The sequence below is a fragment of the Crocodylus siamensis genome, chromosome 1 (assembly GCF_052110815.1).
Source record: "Crocodylus siamensis isolate JL-2025a chromosome 1, ASM5211081v1, whole genome shotgun sequence".
Taxonomy (NCBI): Eukaryota; Metazoa; Chordata; order Crocodylia; family Crocodylidae; genus Crocodylus; species Crocodylus siamensis.
In genome coordinates, this window is record NC_143395.1 from 129,254,804 (window position 1) to 129,269,309 (window position 14,506).

The 14,506-nt window shown below is 42.8% G+C and overlaps 1 protein-coding gene across 8 annotated transcripts in view; it reads left to right on the plus strand.

The window, feature by feature from the left end:
* QKI (QKI, KH domain containing RNA binding) overlaps positions 1 to 14,506 on the plus strand; it is a 286,861-nt gene that overhangs the window by 169,788 nt on the left and 102,567 nt on the right. For 4 of the 8 annotated variants that reach the window (XM_090042693.1, XM_090042661.1, XM_090042670.1 and 1 more), the window contains exon 4: positions 5,904 to 5,954. The exons of the other annotated variants lie outside the window; for them this stretch is intronic. In XM_090042693.1, the coding sequence (XP_089898819.1) occupies positions 5,904 to 5,954 (51 nt within the window). The remainder of the gene's footprint in view (positions 1 to 5,903; positions 5,955 to 14,506) is intronic. 8 annotated transcript variants of the gene reach the window in all.

Below are 14,506 nucleotides of genomic sequence, written 5' to 3' on the forward strand. Positions count from 1 at the left end.
TTCTATGACTGTATGACTTTGCCAGGGCCGACAATCAGCTGATTGTTGGCCCTACCCCAGACAGTCCCAGGTCTCTAGCTGTACTGGATGCAGTCTGGGTTGAGGCCAGCAATCAGCCCAGCTGGTTAGAGAACCAGGGCTGCTCCAGGCCAGTGCTAACAACATTGTCAGCAGGCAGGTTGGGGACCTGGACTGTCTAGGGCTGATTCCAACAATCAGTTGGTTAGCAGGCATCATCCCCAGAAAGCCTGTGTGTGTGAACGTGCCACATGTTCAATTGCAGCTGCCATATAAACCTGGCATAAAAATATTTGATGTTACATGTGGAACGTTTTATAGTGCCTTGTGTATATTAGGTGCATGTGTAGCACCCTTGTCACCTGTGCTGTGATTAATACATTAATCATGGCATAAATGTAACATGTAGAGAGTATTTTTCAACCATGGCTTTCTTGGGTGAAATTCCTTTTCCTGCTTTTCAGAATTAAGTAGAAATTAAACTGTTCTAAACAAATATTCACTTTTTAGTTTTGATTTTAATTTCTTGCTTTTATGAAAGTCTGTTACTTTTCACGGTGATGGAATAAAGTCAAACAGCTTTATTTCTTTAAAAAGTCCTCTTCATAATGGGGGTCGTTCAAATTGGCAAACCTGAAACTTTAAATGACATGATCTTACTTTTCCTAAAGAAGAGGCTGGGGATGTCCAAAGCTAGCTTAGTATTTTAACAAACTCTGGTTCCATGTGCTTAATCACCGACTGGTTCAGTGGTTTGGCTTTATTTAAAACTTTGGCAGCAAACCGCTTGAATATTACCACTATCTATGATAAATTTAAATAAGCTTAAAATAATGTATTAAAAATACCACTACCTTTTAATTTAAATAGACTTAAAATATATTACAATTAGGCCCTAACTTAAGTCTTCATAGTAGTAAATGCATTTTTTAAAGTGTATTTAACTGGTTTGTTTACATTATTCATATATTCTTGTCCATCTTACTTTGTCTTCCTGATCATTGTATGTATTTTTATTCTTTATTCACAAGAAATGGTTTGACTTCCAGTAGTTTCATTTCATGTCTTTGGTCTCTGTAAGTAATTACTATTTATATACTTAAGGGTATAGAAGTAGGGGTGCACCAGACAAGCCGCACCTCTGCCCTGCACCCCACCGTGCCCTGCTTGTGTAGCCTGTGCCTGTCCACTAGCCCCACTCTCTCCCTCACCATGGGGGCCTTCATCTGCCCCACCCTCACCACTCCCTTTCCCTTCCTCCCGCTCCTTCCTCCTCACAGACTTACCAGACTTACCTGCTGGGCTGCACTCCTGGCCGTGTGCATGCTGTGTCTGTGCACAGCATTTATCGGTGACATTATTGGCCACATTAGCCAAAAAAACCCGATTGCCAATAATGTCAGTTTTCCTTTTATTGGTGCCAGTAATGATATGATGTATCAGTGCACCTCTGTATAGAAGTGGAAAGCTGTCTTAATCTGAAGTCAGGTAGAAGTCAGGGCAGGGTGACATCTTGGAGCCTGGTTCTGATAGTCATGGGTTTTCATAGGTAAGACTGTAGTTTGTCAGATACCTCAGATGAATCTGATGAAGTAATCTGTTGCTTACCAAAGGTTATTTCTCTCAGAAGCAATTGGTTTCTAAGGGTGCCTGTAGGCATGTGGGGAGGCTGTTCCAATGCACTGTAATTAGAGCGCATTGAAGCAGACTTGATTAACCAAGTCTGCTGCTGCATGCTAATTAGTGTGCTCCAGCAGCCTCCCCATTTTGTATATCAGTCTCCCCGCATTACAAAATGGTGCCGGGGCACTTTATGTAAAGCTTGTTGAATGAGCTTTAGTTAAACCATCCCCACTGCCATTTTGTAGCATGGGGACACTGATACACAAGACATTACAGGCACTTCAATTAGAGCAGCTCTTGGGCTAAGTACAGATGGTCAAAAAGCTTAAGGCTGCATCAATTCAGTCTTTGCTGGTTAATCTAAGCTGCAGATATTAAACTAAGACACAACTGGACACACATTCACTTTTGATTCAGCAAATGCATCCTGCAGTGGCTCAAGCAAGAAGCCAGGGGACACTAGACCATGGCACTTTGGCATGTAGCCAGCATGAGCTGTGTATTTGTTTCTTCTTCCTGCTGTCCCCGAGGTCTCTGTGATTTGTAGTTCAGGATTACAGCAGCAGGACTCTGCAGGTTTGCTCACAACTTGTTCTTCCTGCTTCCAGGTGCTTCTGGGATTTGTAGTCTACAGTCACAGCCAGCACTAAATTTCTTAGGAGGGCAGCTCTGTACTCGGGGAAAGGAAAGCTTAACTCTTCTCCCTGGCTCCCCCACTGGAGTAAACAGCCCAGCCCAGGGTTCCAGAGCATGTGGTTTAACTTGAACCAGGAAGAGGTCTGGGACAGAAACTTCATAAACTGGTTTGACCCAAATCAGTTAAGTCTGATACTACATTCAACCAAGTTTATCTTAAAGCAGTTTCAGCTGTTTTAAAACTGGGTTACGTGCACTGAACGTCTATCCTTTTACAGGTTTAAACCGGTTTCCTGTCACTTAAGCCAGTTTGTGTGCAACTTCTGTCCCTAGCCTTAGAGCTGCTTTAATTAAAGTCCCCCCCTTTCCCCCCCCTCCCAAACGCACACAAAAATGTCCTAAGGTGCCATGTTGGTCCACCTTTAAGGTAGGTAAAAGTGGCTTTTTCTTTGGGCATTTTTCTTATGAATTCCTGGACACATTGCACCCTGTGATATTGCAATAAACTTGTTTTCAAGACAGTTACATTTTGTAGGGTGCAGTTAACATGCACATAAACTTCTGCTACCAAGAGAAAGTTCTTATGAAAGAAGATTTAGGAGGATATGTTTTAAAGAACAGTCCTGCATAAATATTGTAAATATATTACACTGTGTGATATGCTTTGTATGCAAGGGAATCTGATCAGGAGAGTAACTTTTAATGTAACATGGGGCACTAGAAATAATCCTGTAGCTAAGGTTATAGTCATTCTCTTTTATAGACGCCCTACTTCTGTCTGGCTGAGAGATGCTTTCATCTGAAAATAGGTATCTTGCTCTAATCATAGGCACATATTTCACTGTATTTTAAGAAAACTAACCCTGAATTTTTTGTGACCTGGTCACTATGGGTGCAGGTGATTGTATGTATTACCTGCATCCCCATTCCTTTCCTGTCTTTGCCAAAAGAAAATTAACAGTTAATGAGAACCCTCTTAGAGTTCAACCAGCTCACTTTCCTTTTTTCATTTTTGTCTTTTGCTAGTTGTTTTGCTTTGTTTCATTTCTTCAGATGGGTTTTGTACTCCTTTTTTGATGACTTGTCTATATAGAGGGTTTGAAAGACGCTTGAAAAATCCTTTCTGCTTGAGTTTGACCTTGAAAAGGTCATGGACTTTAAATAGTCATCTGTTTTGTTTTGGTTTTTTTGTAGAGGGTTTACAGGCTATTTCAGCTAGGGGTGCACTGGTAGTGATTTTGAGAGCCAATACCAATAGCCGATATTTAAGGAGGCATATCGGCTGATACCGATCCAATTTCCAGTGCAGCTGCCTCCAGCTGGTAAGTCTGTGTGGTGGAAGGAAAGAGGTGCAATGGGCAGATCAATGCCCCCTGCAGTGAGGGAGGGGGCAGGGCAGGTGAGGAACACAGCTCATGGGGGAGGTGGAGGGAGTGGATTCTGTTGCTGTTTGTACCCTGGTAGGGCACGGGGCGTGTGCACCCCCAGATCTGTGCAGGGCAGAGTGCAGCTGAGGGCTGGAACCAGAGCTGCGCAGGGCTGGGTTCGGAGCAGGCACCAGTGGTGCTGGGAAGGAGGCTGCTGCCACCCAAATGTTGGTGCAGCTCTGTTCCCTGTACCACTGCTGCCAACTGCCTGGTGCAGCCCTGGCTCTTCCCGGCACATGGGTAGAGGCGGGGCATTGATCTGGGGCTGCGCCTGGCAGTAGTAGCACTAGAAGCGGAGCTGCCACAAAATTTGGGGTGGTTACAGGCTCCTCCCAGCACCCGCTCCAAGCCCAGGCACCAGCCCTGGCAAGAAGAGCCCTGCACAGCTCTAGCTGTAGCCTGCCTGCCATCCTGCCCCACCCCATGCAGATCTGGGGCCATACGCACACCTGTACCCTTCTGGGGGTGCAAGCAGCAGTTGGAGCTGCTCCCCTCTCCACAAGCTGCGGCTCCATCCTGTCACATCTCAGTGGGGTGGCAGCGCCTGCCCCATCCCCTTCTTCAACCCATTGGCATTGATCTGCTCCCCTCATGCCCCTTCCCTCCCCCCTTCACTTCCACCACACAGACCTACCAGCTGGAGGCAGCTTTACCTGCTGCCAGCTCTGTTCCTTGCTGCCTGTGTGCTGTGCTGCGGCTGTGTGCAGGATAGGCATTTATCAGCCAAATGATCAGCCACCTCCTGCTGATTTTCCAGTACAGTCAATTTTCTTTATCTCCGTACTGATCTGATACCACACCAATGTAACAGTGAATCCCTAATTTCAGCAGATGCGAAGTGATAGCTTCTTTACCTCAGTGAAAAAATGGGGGTGGGAGAGGGAGAAAGGAGTTTGAATTTTTACCACTTAATTTCCCAAATTGTTATCCAAAATGTAGGAGTTAAGAAAAGCAAAGAACTGAATTGTTAAAAGAAAAACCAAGAGTCTTTGCTTCCCAGTTGCTTAGCTTCACTCTCAACTCTTGCAGTGTTTTCTTCTAATTAGGAGTGCACCAATAGAGACTTTTGGGGCCGATACCGATATCCGATATTTAAGGAGGCATATCGGCCAATACTGATCTGCTTTCTGATGCAGCTGTCTCCAGCTGGTAAGTCTGTTGTGGTGGAAGGGGAGGGAAGGAGCATGGGGGTTGGGGAGCAGATCTACACTCCCCCTGGTGAGGGAGGGGGCAGTGTCAGGCGCTGCCCAGGCAGGGCAGGTGCGGTACACAGCTTGTGGGGGGAGGGGCGGCTCCTGCTGCTTGCACCCCAGAGGGCACAGGGTGGCATGTGCCCTCTGGATCTGCGCGAGGTGGGCAGGCTGCAGCTGGAGCTGTGTGGGGCTGTTCTCATTGAGGCCTGGGTTAAGAACACATGCTGTCAGTGCGGAGAGGATACTGCTTCCATTCCAAATTTTGCTGCTGCTAGCTGCCCAGTGTAGCCCTGGTTTAACGCCCCGCATCCACCCACATGCCGGGCAGAGTTGGGGCTGCACTGGGAAGTGGTGCTGGGAGCAGAGCGGCTGCGAAACTTGGGGTGGATGCAGCATCCTCCCAGCGCCAACAGCGCCTGCTCTGAGAACAGCTCCACACAGCCCTGGCTGTAGCCCGTCCCACCCTGTGAGAGCTGCTTTCTTCCCCCCACACATGAGCCGTGGCTCCACCCCTCCCTCTGCTCCTCCTGGGTAGTGCTTGCCCCATCCTCTCCCTCACCGCAGGGGACATGGATTTGCTCCCCCCCGCAACGTTCCTTCCCTCCCCTTCCACCACAACAGACTTACCAGCTAGAGGCAGCTCTCCATGCTGTTGGCCTCTGCTTCTCACTGCTTGAGTGCTGCACTGCGGCTGCATGCAGCACAGGCATTTATTCACCAAATTATCGGCCCCATCAGGCTGATATGCAACACAGCCAGTTTTCTTTATATTGGTACTGATCTGATATTGAACCAATGTAACAGTGCACTGCTACTTCTAATTAGTTCTTTCATCATAGGATCTTTCTGACTAGGCATCACATGACTTTCAAATGTAAACAAACAGGAACAGATCACCGTCAGCAAAAAAAAAAAAAAAAAAAAAAAGCCCCAAACCTCCGGGCCTCTTCTAAACATCCTAAAGAAGCAAAACAGGGCACAAGCCCATGTTTTTTTTCCTTTGCAGGTCTCCTTTAAGAGCAGAGGCAACCTTGATCCAGCAGTTTTGGAGGTAGAGGCAAGTAAATTTTTACTTTTTGTTAAATTATCAATAATTTTTTTTGAGTGAGTTACAACATGAGAAGGCCCTGGTTATAAAACCTCGAACAATTATACATACTCAGTTTAAAGAATATATAATCTTTTCTTGCTTACTGTCTGGCTCTGTTTCAGAGTTATATTATGGAACATGTTGTACATGATTATATGTTCAATTTCAGCAGATGGTTATGGCCAGTGAAGGCTTTCATTTTAACTAATATAGTTCCTAAAGCTCCCTTTGTAGAACTTTTTACATACAAATCACTGAATTGGGCTAGTGATTTTTTTTTTTCTTATAAATCGGTTACTTTTGTACCCTACCTCCGGCTGCTGGAGCTTCAGAACAAGTCCCTATTTCTGTTAATTGACTTGATTGGTTAAATGAGTATGCACACCTCTGTTGTGGTCAGTAGAACTGTGGTTCCCTCTTCTGTTTCCGTCCACGTCTAAAGGCAATGTTTTATCTAGCTTCATTGCCATGTAGAGAAACTCTGTAGCTCCCCTTTATCATTCCCCCATTTTCCTGAGGTGGTGATATCTTGCATCTGTGGAGTAATATCCAGCGAAATGAAGTGATTTGCTGTTAGGCTTCTTCACTAGGGTTGGTATAGTTTTGTTGTCTGATTAGTCACTTTGTGCATGCTCTGTAGTTATCACAGGCTTATAAATGAGATTCTGTTGATCTGTTTCCATGTCAAATAAATTAAACATTCTGAGTTTTTTCTATTAGTGGGAATAAAAGAAAGTTTCTCAGCAAGAAAGTTTGGGGACTACATTGCTTAAATTTATTTTTCAGAGATGTAGGAGTATAAACAAGACTTGATTTGCAGTAACCACATCTTTTTGACCATTAAAGGTGATGGACACTGACAGCTGAGAGGCAAAGTAGTGAAACATCTCAGTTGTTAGTTCCTTGAAGTACTGGAAATCTGTGGTAAAAATGTTGATACCTGAGGATCTTTTTCCCCACTCCAGTTCCTATTTAAGAGTCATTATATCTATTTTAATAGTTTTGATTGAATACTCAGGTCACTGAATACTATGTAAAGATTAAAATAAAATGCATAATACTGTGCATCTCAACCAGAGTGCTCTGGCATATTGTACCACACAGTGTTAGCACTGTCAGGTGTTGAAACATGATTCACAGGATAAACCTAAAGGGAGTCCTTTACACGTGCTCCAGTGGTGGGGCAGGGCACTCTAATTAGAGTGGCTCTGAGTCTGTCCAATTACAGTGTCTGCAGTGTCTTTTGTATCAGTGTCTCCACACTTCAGGATGGCAGCTGGGATGTTTTATCTGAAGCTTGTTGAATGAGCTTTAGTAAAATACCTCCCTTGCAGAGCCTACCCCGTCTCAGGGCCAGGGGGAGTAACCTTGCCCCAAACTGTCTACTGCTGCTGAGCAGGGAGGTGTGGTGTATTGCTCCCTGGCTTCTGGCTTGTAGCCACTGGAGGCATGTGGCTACACTTTCAGAATCAAAAGTGAATATCTGTTCACTTGTTTATTGGTTCAATGTATGCAGCTTGGATTATCCTGCACAGATTGAATTGATTCAGCCTCAGGCTTTTTGACTGTCTGTACTTAGCCTGAAGCAGGGGTGGGCAAAATGAGGCCCACGGACTGGATGTGGCCTGCCAGGCCATTTTCTTCGGCTCGTGGGGTCCCTAAAAAAAATTGGAAAATTAATATTTATCTGCCCCTGGCTGCCTGTTATGCGGCTCTTGATGGCTTGCCAAAGCTTGGTAAGCGGCCCTCCTAGTAATTGCCCGACCCGGCCTAAAGGGTAATGCAGAGTTACGGGGAAATGCTCAGAATTACTGCATCTACTAGGAAGGTACAGTAGATGCTGGACTACCCATGCAGGGTATGCATCTTAACATCCTCCCCATGGGGAAATAAAGAGAGACCCTGTCACTGTTGTATAGCAAGTATAGAGGCTACAATTATGCTTTCTTTTACATAGGCCACACATAAGGGGAAAAAAGTGAATACGTTTGCCTCCAAATTTCCTGTGTTGTGGCTGAGAAGAGTGGTTTTCCAAGGACAGTTATGCTAGTTTTATGTACAGTTAAACATGGTTATGGGATCCTGATTTCGTTTTTATGGTAGTGTTAGAATGATGTAGCTGTGAGAATTATGTGAGAGGCAAGGATTTTTGGGTGATACCGTTTGTTAGACCTACTGCATAATTGGGATAACTCTTAGTTGTGGATTTTCCACTGTAAGCAGTGGATTTTGATGTGGTTTTAGTATTTACCTTGTCTTTCTTTTTCTGAACTATACAGTTAGTCCACTAAAAGGTATTCCCCCCAAAAATCCTTGCTGCTTTCATTTTTTTATAAAATAAATAATCTATATAGAATATAAATGAGCTGTTACAACCACCATCTCTCTCACTCTGTCCTGCTTCCAGATTTGACTTGTCCACCAACATTTAAGTTAATTAACCTCCACTGTAAAATGTTGACTTTCTTCTTTTTCTGACTACCTAAAATGGATTCCCAAATCACTGACAGTAGACGTGTTTAAAGAACGAATAGGTTTGCAAATCAAATCCTGAAAACTAGTGGTATTTTTATAAATCTGTATTTTTTTTAAAATAAAGAAGTATATTAGTCATTTTATTAACTTTTTTGGCTTTCTAGGAGTCTCTTCAGATGCTTGTTCAGCTCATCCACTCAGTTTACTCATCTCATTTATGGCCACATGTTGTGACAGTATTCCTTGGAGAGTCCAGTATGTCCTCCAGTACTAGTTAATGCTGTGCCTGCCTTTACTTGGTCAAAAAGGTTTGGCTAAAGATACCTCTGACAGGAGAATTGCCTCATCTCTGCCTCCAGTTTTCTGTCATGTGATAGCATATTGCACTTCTGATTCTGAAAAAAAACCTGAATATTGCAAGTCCTGTTGAATTACCCATCCTGATCTTTGATTTCTAGATGTTGAGTGTTATACATACAATAAAACTGTGATGAACTGAAGATAACTTGTAATTTTTCCTTATAGATGTTAATGCTGAACATAAATTAATCAAATTGTTATTTAGGAAAAGATTTTTGTACAAATGCACAACAAAAAAGAATTCTGTTATATCTTTGGTGTTTATGTATATGTATACCTGTTTATATTAACTAATCCAAAGGGCAAAACTGCCCTTGGTGTTTTTGAAAAATAATTAATGTAAGCATCATGTAGTAATACTAATTGGAATTGCTCTTTTGGGAAGTATGTTTAGGCACAATTTCCCTAAATTAGAGCAGGTTGGTGTATATTGAAAGAATTAATAAATTTAAATTTTCTGTGGTTGATTATTGACTTTTGTTCATTTAATATGAAAGAATTGTACAAAATTAACTAAATTCCTTTTAACAGTTCTGAAAGCTTCAGTAATTGGGTACTCGGGGACTTAAATATACATACCAGTCATTTCTGTCCTTAATACCCAGTGATCTAAAAATAAAACATTTTCAGAAGCTCAAAAATAAACCATTTCTCACTACTGATTTCCATGTTGTAGCATGTCACCAGCATGTGGGAACTGTCAGGAGTAACTCATGAAACATGGTAAACACAAGTAAGACTTATTCATGAGGAACACTGTCATCTGATGCACCTTTTTTTTTACATAGTTCACTTGCAAGGAAGAAGGCCATCATTGCTTGGCTGTAAAATTAATTGCAATTAGAAAATCTAATATGAACTTAGTGTTTCAGGTATTGGAGAATCAGCAAAAAGACTGAATTTTCTGACTAAAAGTATATTAAATAAAATAACTTCCTAAGGTGTTCCATTTCTATCTTAATTTATTGCTTGTCTAATTAAAGATCTAGCGCTACTTCTAATGTCAGTAACAGCTCTTAACATGAATAACAGAGATATTGTAACTAAACCAAAACCTTGGTAGCCAGAGGTAAAAATATATGTAGATCCAAGCATGGTAAGGTAAGAAGAAAATACCATTAAGAAATCTAAAGAATTTACTGTAAATATTTCCCAGTAATGAGCTGATGATCAAGGCGAGTTAATGTTTGTGTTCCCAAGTTGGCTTAAAAGTACTTTTTCAAGATGCATTTGATTTATTTATTTTTCCCCTCATGATGTTTCTTTCCTTTTTTGTGTCCCTGTAACAAAGTATTTAGCAGAATTTGCTGATTCATTCGAATCTGACAGAGCTGTGTGGTGATCCTCTTGCTGTGGTGGTATGTGGGGTACCCCTATGGCTTGAAGCCCCTCAAGTAGCCAGTGTGGGGCTCCTAGCTGCAGGAACCTGCTTCTTGCACTGGCAGTAAGGCACAGTGGGATCTAACGTGCAATCCCACAGTTGTTTCCTGCTATGCACGTGCAGCATGACAGGTGTGATTGTGTAAATTGCATTAGATGCCATCATTCCTTTACCTTCATGTGCAAAGGGGACATTGGTCTCAGTGGTTCCATTCAGAAATTGCCTAAGTGTTGATTTGAGAGCATTTAGTTTCATATGGTCATAGTAACAATTAGATGTGGGAACTGTTATAACTTAGCTTAACTGAGACCTAACTTGCTTTAAATTTGTGCTATGTATAAGATTTCTATTTTCCTTTCTGGAGAGTTGGAAGTGAACTTTACTCCACCATTAACGTTATTTATGCCTTCTCTCTCTCCCCCCCCCCCCCCCCCCCCCCCGCCCAAAAAATTCATTAAAGGATCCGTTTCTTATTTAATTTTTAATTCGTAAGATGCTTAACGTATTTACTTCTAAATAAATTTACTTTCTTACTTTGTTTTCTAAGAAAGTGCCATAAATCTGGAGATGCTGTCTTATATTTTTCACACGAAGCAGAGATTGAATTATTGTCTTAATTTTAATTTGTTAAATTGCTGCTAGTATCTTAATTTTTATTTTGCACAAGTTCTTGTACTTGTTTTTCAGTTGTAAGTTTTGTAGGAGAATTTAAAACGTGTTATAGTTGTAGGGTTTGAATTCGGTTTGTGTGTGTATTTGTGTGTTTTTCTTGGTTGGTGGAATTTAAAAAGAGAACAAAACCAAAAAAAAAACTCCAGGCATGTACTTGTGTAGGCACTGGACTTGAGATATCAGGCTCTTAGAGTAGATTTGCTAAATAAGTGGCAAAGCATTGTAGTGTAAAAGGATAAAGGGTTGGCAAAAGGGATTAGTAATGACATATAAAAGGTGGAGTAACATGTCAAATGTATTGACTTTTGATGGTCTTAATATTTAGAAAATTAAGAGCCCTACCTCGTGGCATTTAGCAAACTAGTGAATCTGTGCTATACTAATATCCTATTACTCTACTAATCACAGTCTACATTAAAAACAGCAAGCTGAACAGACCAGAGAATCTGGATACTACATATTGCTCTATCAGCTAGTCATGAGAAGCATTATTTAAGCCTGCTGATCTGAGACTGAAGTCCAGGAAAATTATAATTATGTAGATGAACAAAAGAGAGTACCTTAAAAGAAGTACAGTATTTACTCAACTCTAAGATGAGGTCCCCTCTGCCCTGCCAACCACTATTTGAGTAAATGCTATAGTACTGTTAAGGTACTGTATAGCCTGAAACCTAAAAGCTCACTTAAATTCTGTTATGAGCACAGCTGTTAATGTGTAACGTCTGCCAAAGCCTTATGACAAGCATAGCTCAAGCATAGATAGACGCAATGGAGTTTTGCATCACAAGGACAAAGCCCTGATGCAGAGAAGGAGCTTTCACGAACCAGTCTGGTGGCTGGGGTGGTGTGAGCTATAAGACGCATGGTTGACACCCCAGAGGTTGCATGTTTGAGGCCATAGCAGAAATGCCCAGAGGGTGGTAATTAATGGAAGTCAATCGTCATGGTGCTCTGTGACCAGTGGGGTCCCCCAAGGCTTTGTCCTTGAACCCATATTGTTTAACATCTTCATTAATGATGTGGACATTGGAGTCAGAAGGGGACTGGCCAGGTTCGCTGATGACACCAAACTTTGGGGCAGAGCATCCATGCCAGAAGACAGGCGGGTGATCCAAGCTGACCTGGACAGGCTCAGCAAATGGGCGGATGAGAACCTGATGGTGTTTAACACCGAAAAATGCAAAGTTCTCCACCTTGGGAAGAAAAACCTGCAGCATCCTTATAAGTGCTCGGCAGCGCTATGCTGGCTAGCAGTACGGAAGAGAGACTTGGGAGGTCATCATTGACCACAAGATGAACATGAGTCTGCAGTGCGATGCTGCAGCTAGTAAAGCGACCAAAATGCTGGCTTGCATCCATAGATACTTCTCAAGCAAAGCCTTGGACATCATTCTCCCCTTGTACTCAGCCATGGTGAGGCTGCAGCTGGAGTACTGCATCCAGTTTTGGGCTCCACAATTCAAAAAGGATGTGGAGAAGCTTGAGAGAGACCAGAGAGGAGCCACACACGTGATCAGAGGTCAGGAAAACAGACCTTACGATGACAGACTGAGAGCCATGGGGCTCTTTAGCCTGGAAAAGCGCAGGCTCAGGGGTGATCTGATGGCCACCTACAAGTTTATCGGGGTGACCATCAGTACCTGGGGGAACATTTGTTCACCAGAGCACCCCAAGGGATGACGAGGTCGAACGGTCACAAACTCCTGCAAGACCGTTTCAGGCTGGACATAAAGAATTTCTTTACTGTCCGAGCCCCCAAGGTCTGGAACAGTCTGCCAGCGGAGGTGGTTCAAACACCTACATTGAACACCTTCAAGAGTAAATTGGATGCTTATCTTGCTGGGATCCTATGACCCCAGCTGACTTCCTGCCCTTTGGGTGGGGGGCTGGACTTGATCTTCTGAGGTCCCTTCCAGCCCTAATGTCTATGAAATCTATGCTCACAGAGCGGCCCTGACAGCTTCTAGGGGATCTGCGAATTTGGCTAAATACCTTGTCACAAGGACAAAAAAAGAAGGAAGGCTGGATAGAACCAGTCTAAAGCTATGGAATCAACTTCCACAGAAATTAAGCACCTCATCATCTTCCCTTCTAAAGGATAAGAACTTTAGCTTTTGACGTTACATTATCTATCATAATTGCAAAGCAGCAGGTATGTACTGAAATAAATTCTAAAACACAGTGCAATATGTAGTTGTTCCTTGGTGGGGAAGACCAGAGAGAGCATGAATCATAAGTAGAATATTAAGTCACATTGCTTAATTCATTAGTGGGAGGCATTCATACTATGTCGAAAAGGGGAGTTTAAAAATTATATAGCAGCACCAGCACTAACAACACAACACAATTAATATGAGGGAAAAGGGACTACTAAATGCAGCTGATATGCACATTAAAAAACTGTTTATAATTCCTGAAGATTAGAATTAGAAATTAAAATTCCACTGTACTACATACTGGTAAAGCAGGCTAAGGATTTATGGGAATCACTTCTATTACAACTCTAGGAAAGTCTTCAGGATTGTAATAAATATGTGAGAAATGACCTGCAAAAAGCATAAAACAGTCAGGGGTAAGTTAAATTAGAAGATTACACAGATGATACATCGAAGTTATTTACATGCACATTGAATTACCATTCACAATCCATGAATGCACAACTTTAAAAAATGTGGGGCGGGGGGGACGACACAATACTATGACCTTCTTTTATTTTTCAGCTAATGATGCCCAGAAAGATCCATCAGGTCATAGGCAAGGTGATCTTAGTTGTACCACCTTAGCCTGTGTAGAACTACCCCCTTCCCTATGCCTCTGGCTGAGGGACCCCAATGGCCATGCCCCTTGTTGCTGATCAGCCATGAGAGCTGCCCATCATATGGCCCTGTTGCTCATTGCTGATTGACCATGGGGTTTGTCTGTCATATGGTCCTACTCCTTGCCACTGATTGGTGACAAGTGGCGGGTTCATATGATAGACAGCACTTGCAGCCAATCAATGATGAGTGGTGATAGCCATTCCTCTCCTTCTGGTGGACTGTGCAGTGTGCCACTAATTTTCATAGATTTCATAGACATTAGGGGCTGGAAAGGACCTCAAGAAATCATTGGGTCCAGCCCCCTTGCCATAGGCAGAAAGTCAGCTGGGATCAAGTGACCCCAGCAAGAAATATACCCAGCTGTTTTTGAAGGAATCTAGAGTAAGTGCTTGCACCACCTCTGGGGGGAGTTTTTTCTTGTTCCAGACCCTGGACACACACACCGTAAAGAACTTTTTTCTTATATCCAGTCTAAAACAGCCTTCCTGGAGTTTTTAACCATTAGACCTTGTTATCCCTTGAGGAGCTCTGGTGAACAGGTGTTCTCTCATGTCGTTATGTACTCCTCTTATGTAATTGTAGGCTGCCACCAAGTCCCCCCCTGAGCCTTCCCCATCTTAATCATGAGGACATCATGGGGAAGTAGGTTAGAGGCCTTCTTGAAGTCTAGGTAATGTATACTTAGTGTAAGACACAGTATTGGACTCAACACAAGAGTAGGTGGTTGAGATTGTGGGTGTTTTTACATGTCCTCTGAGGGGTGCTGGTGGGGGGGCACATTTTAATCGGAGTAGCTCCAATAGCTGCTGTAA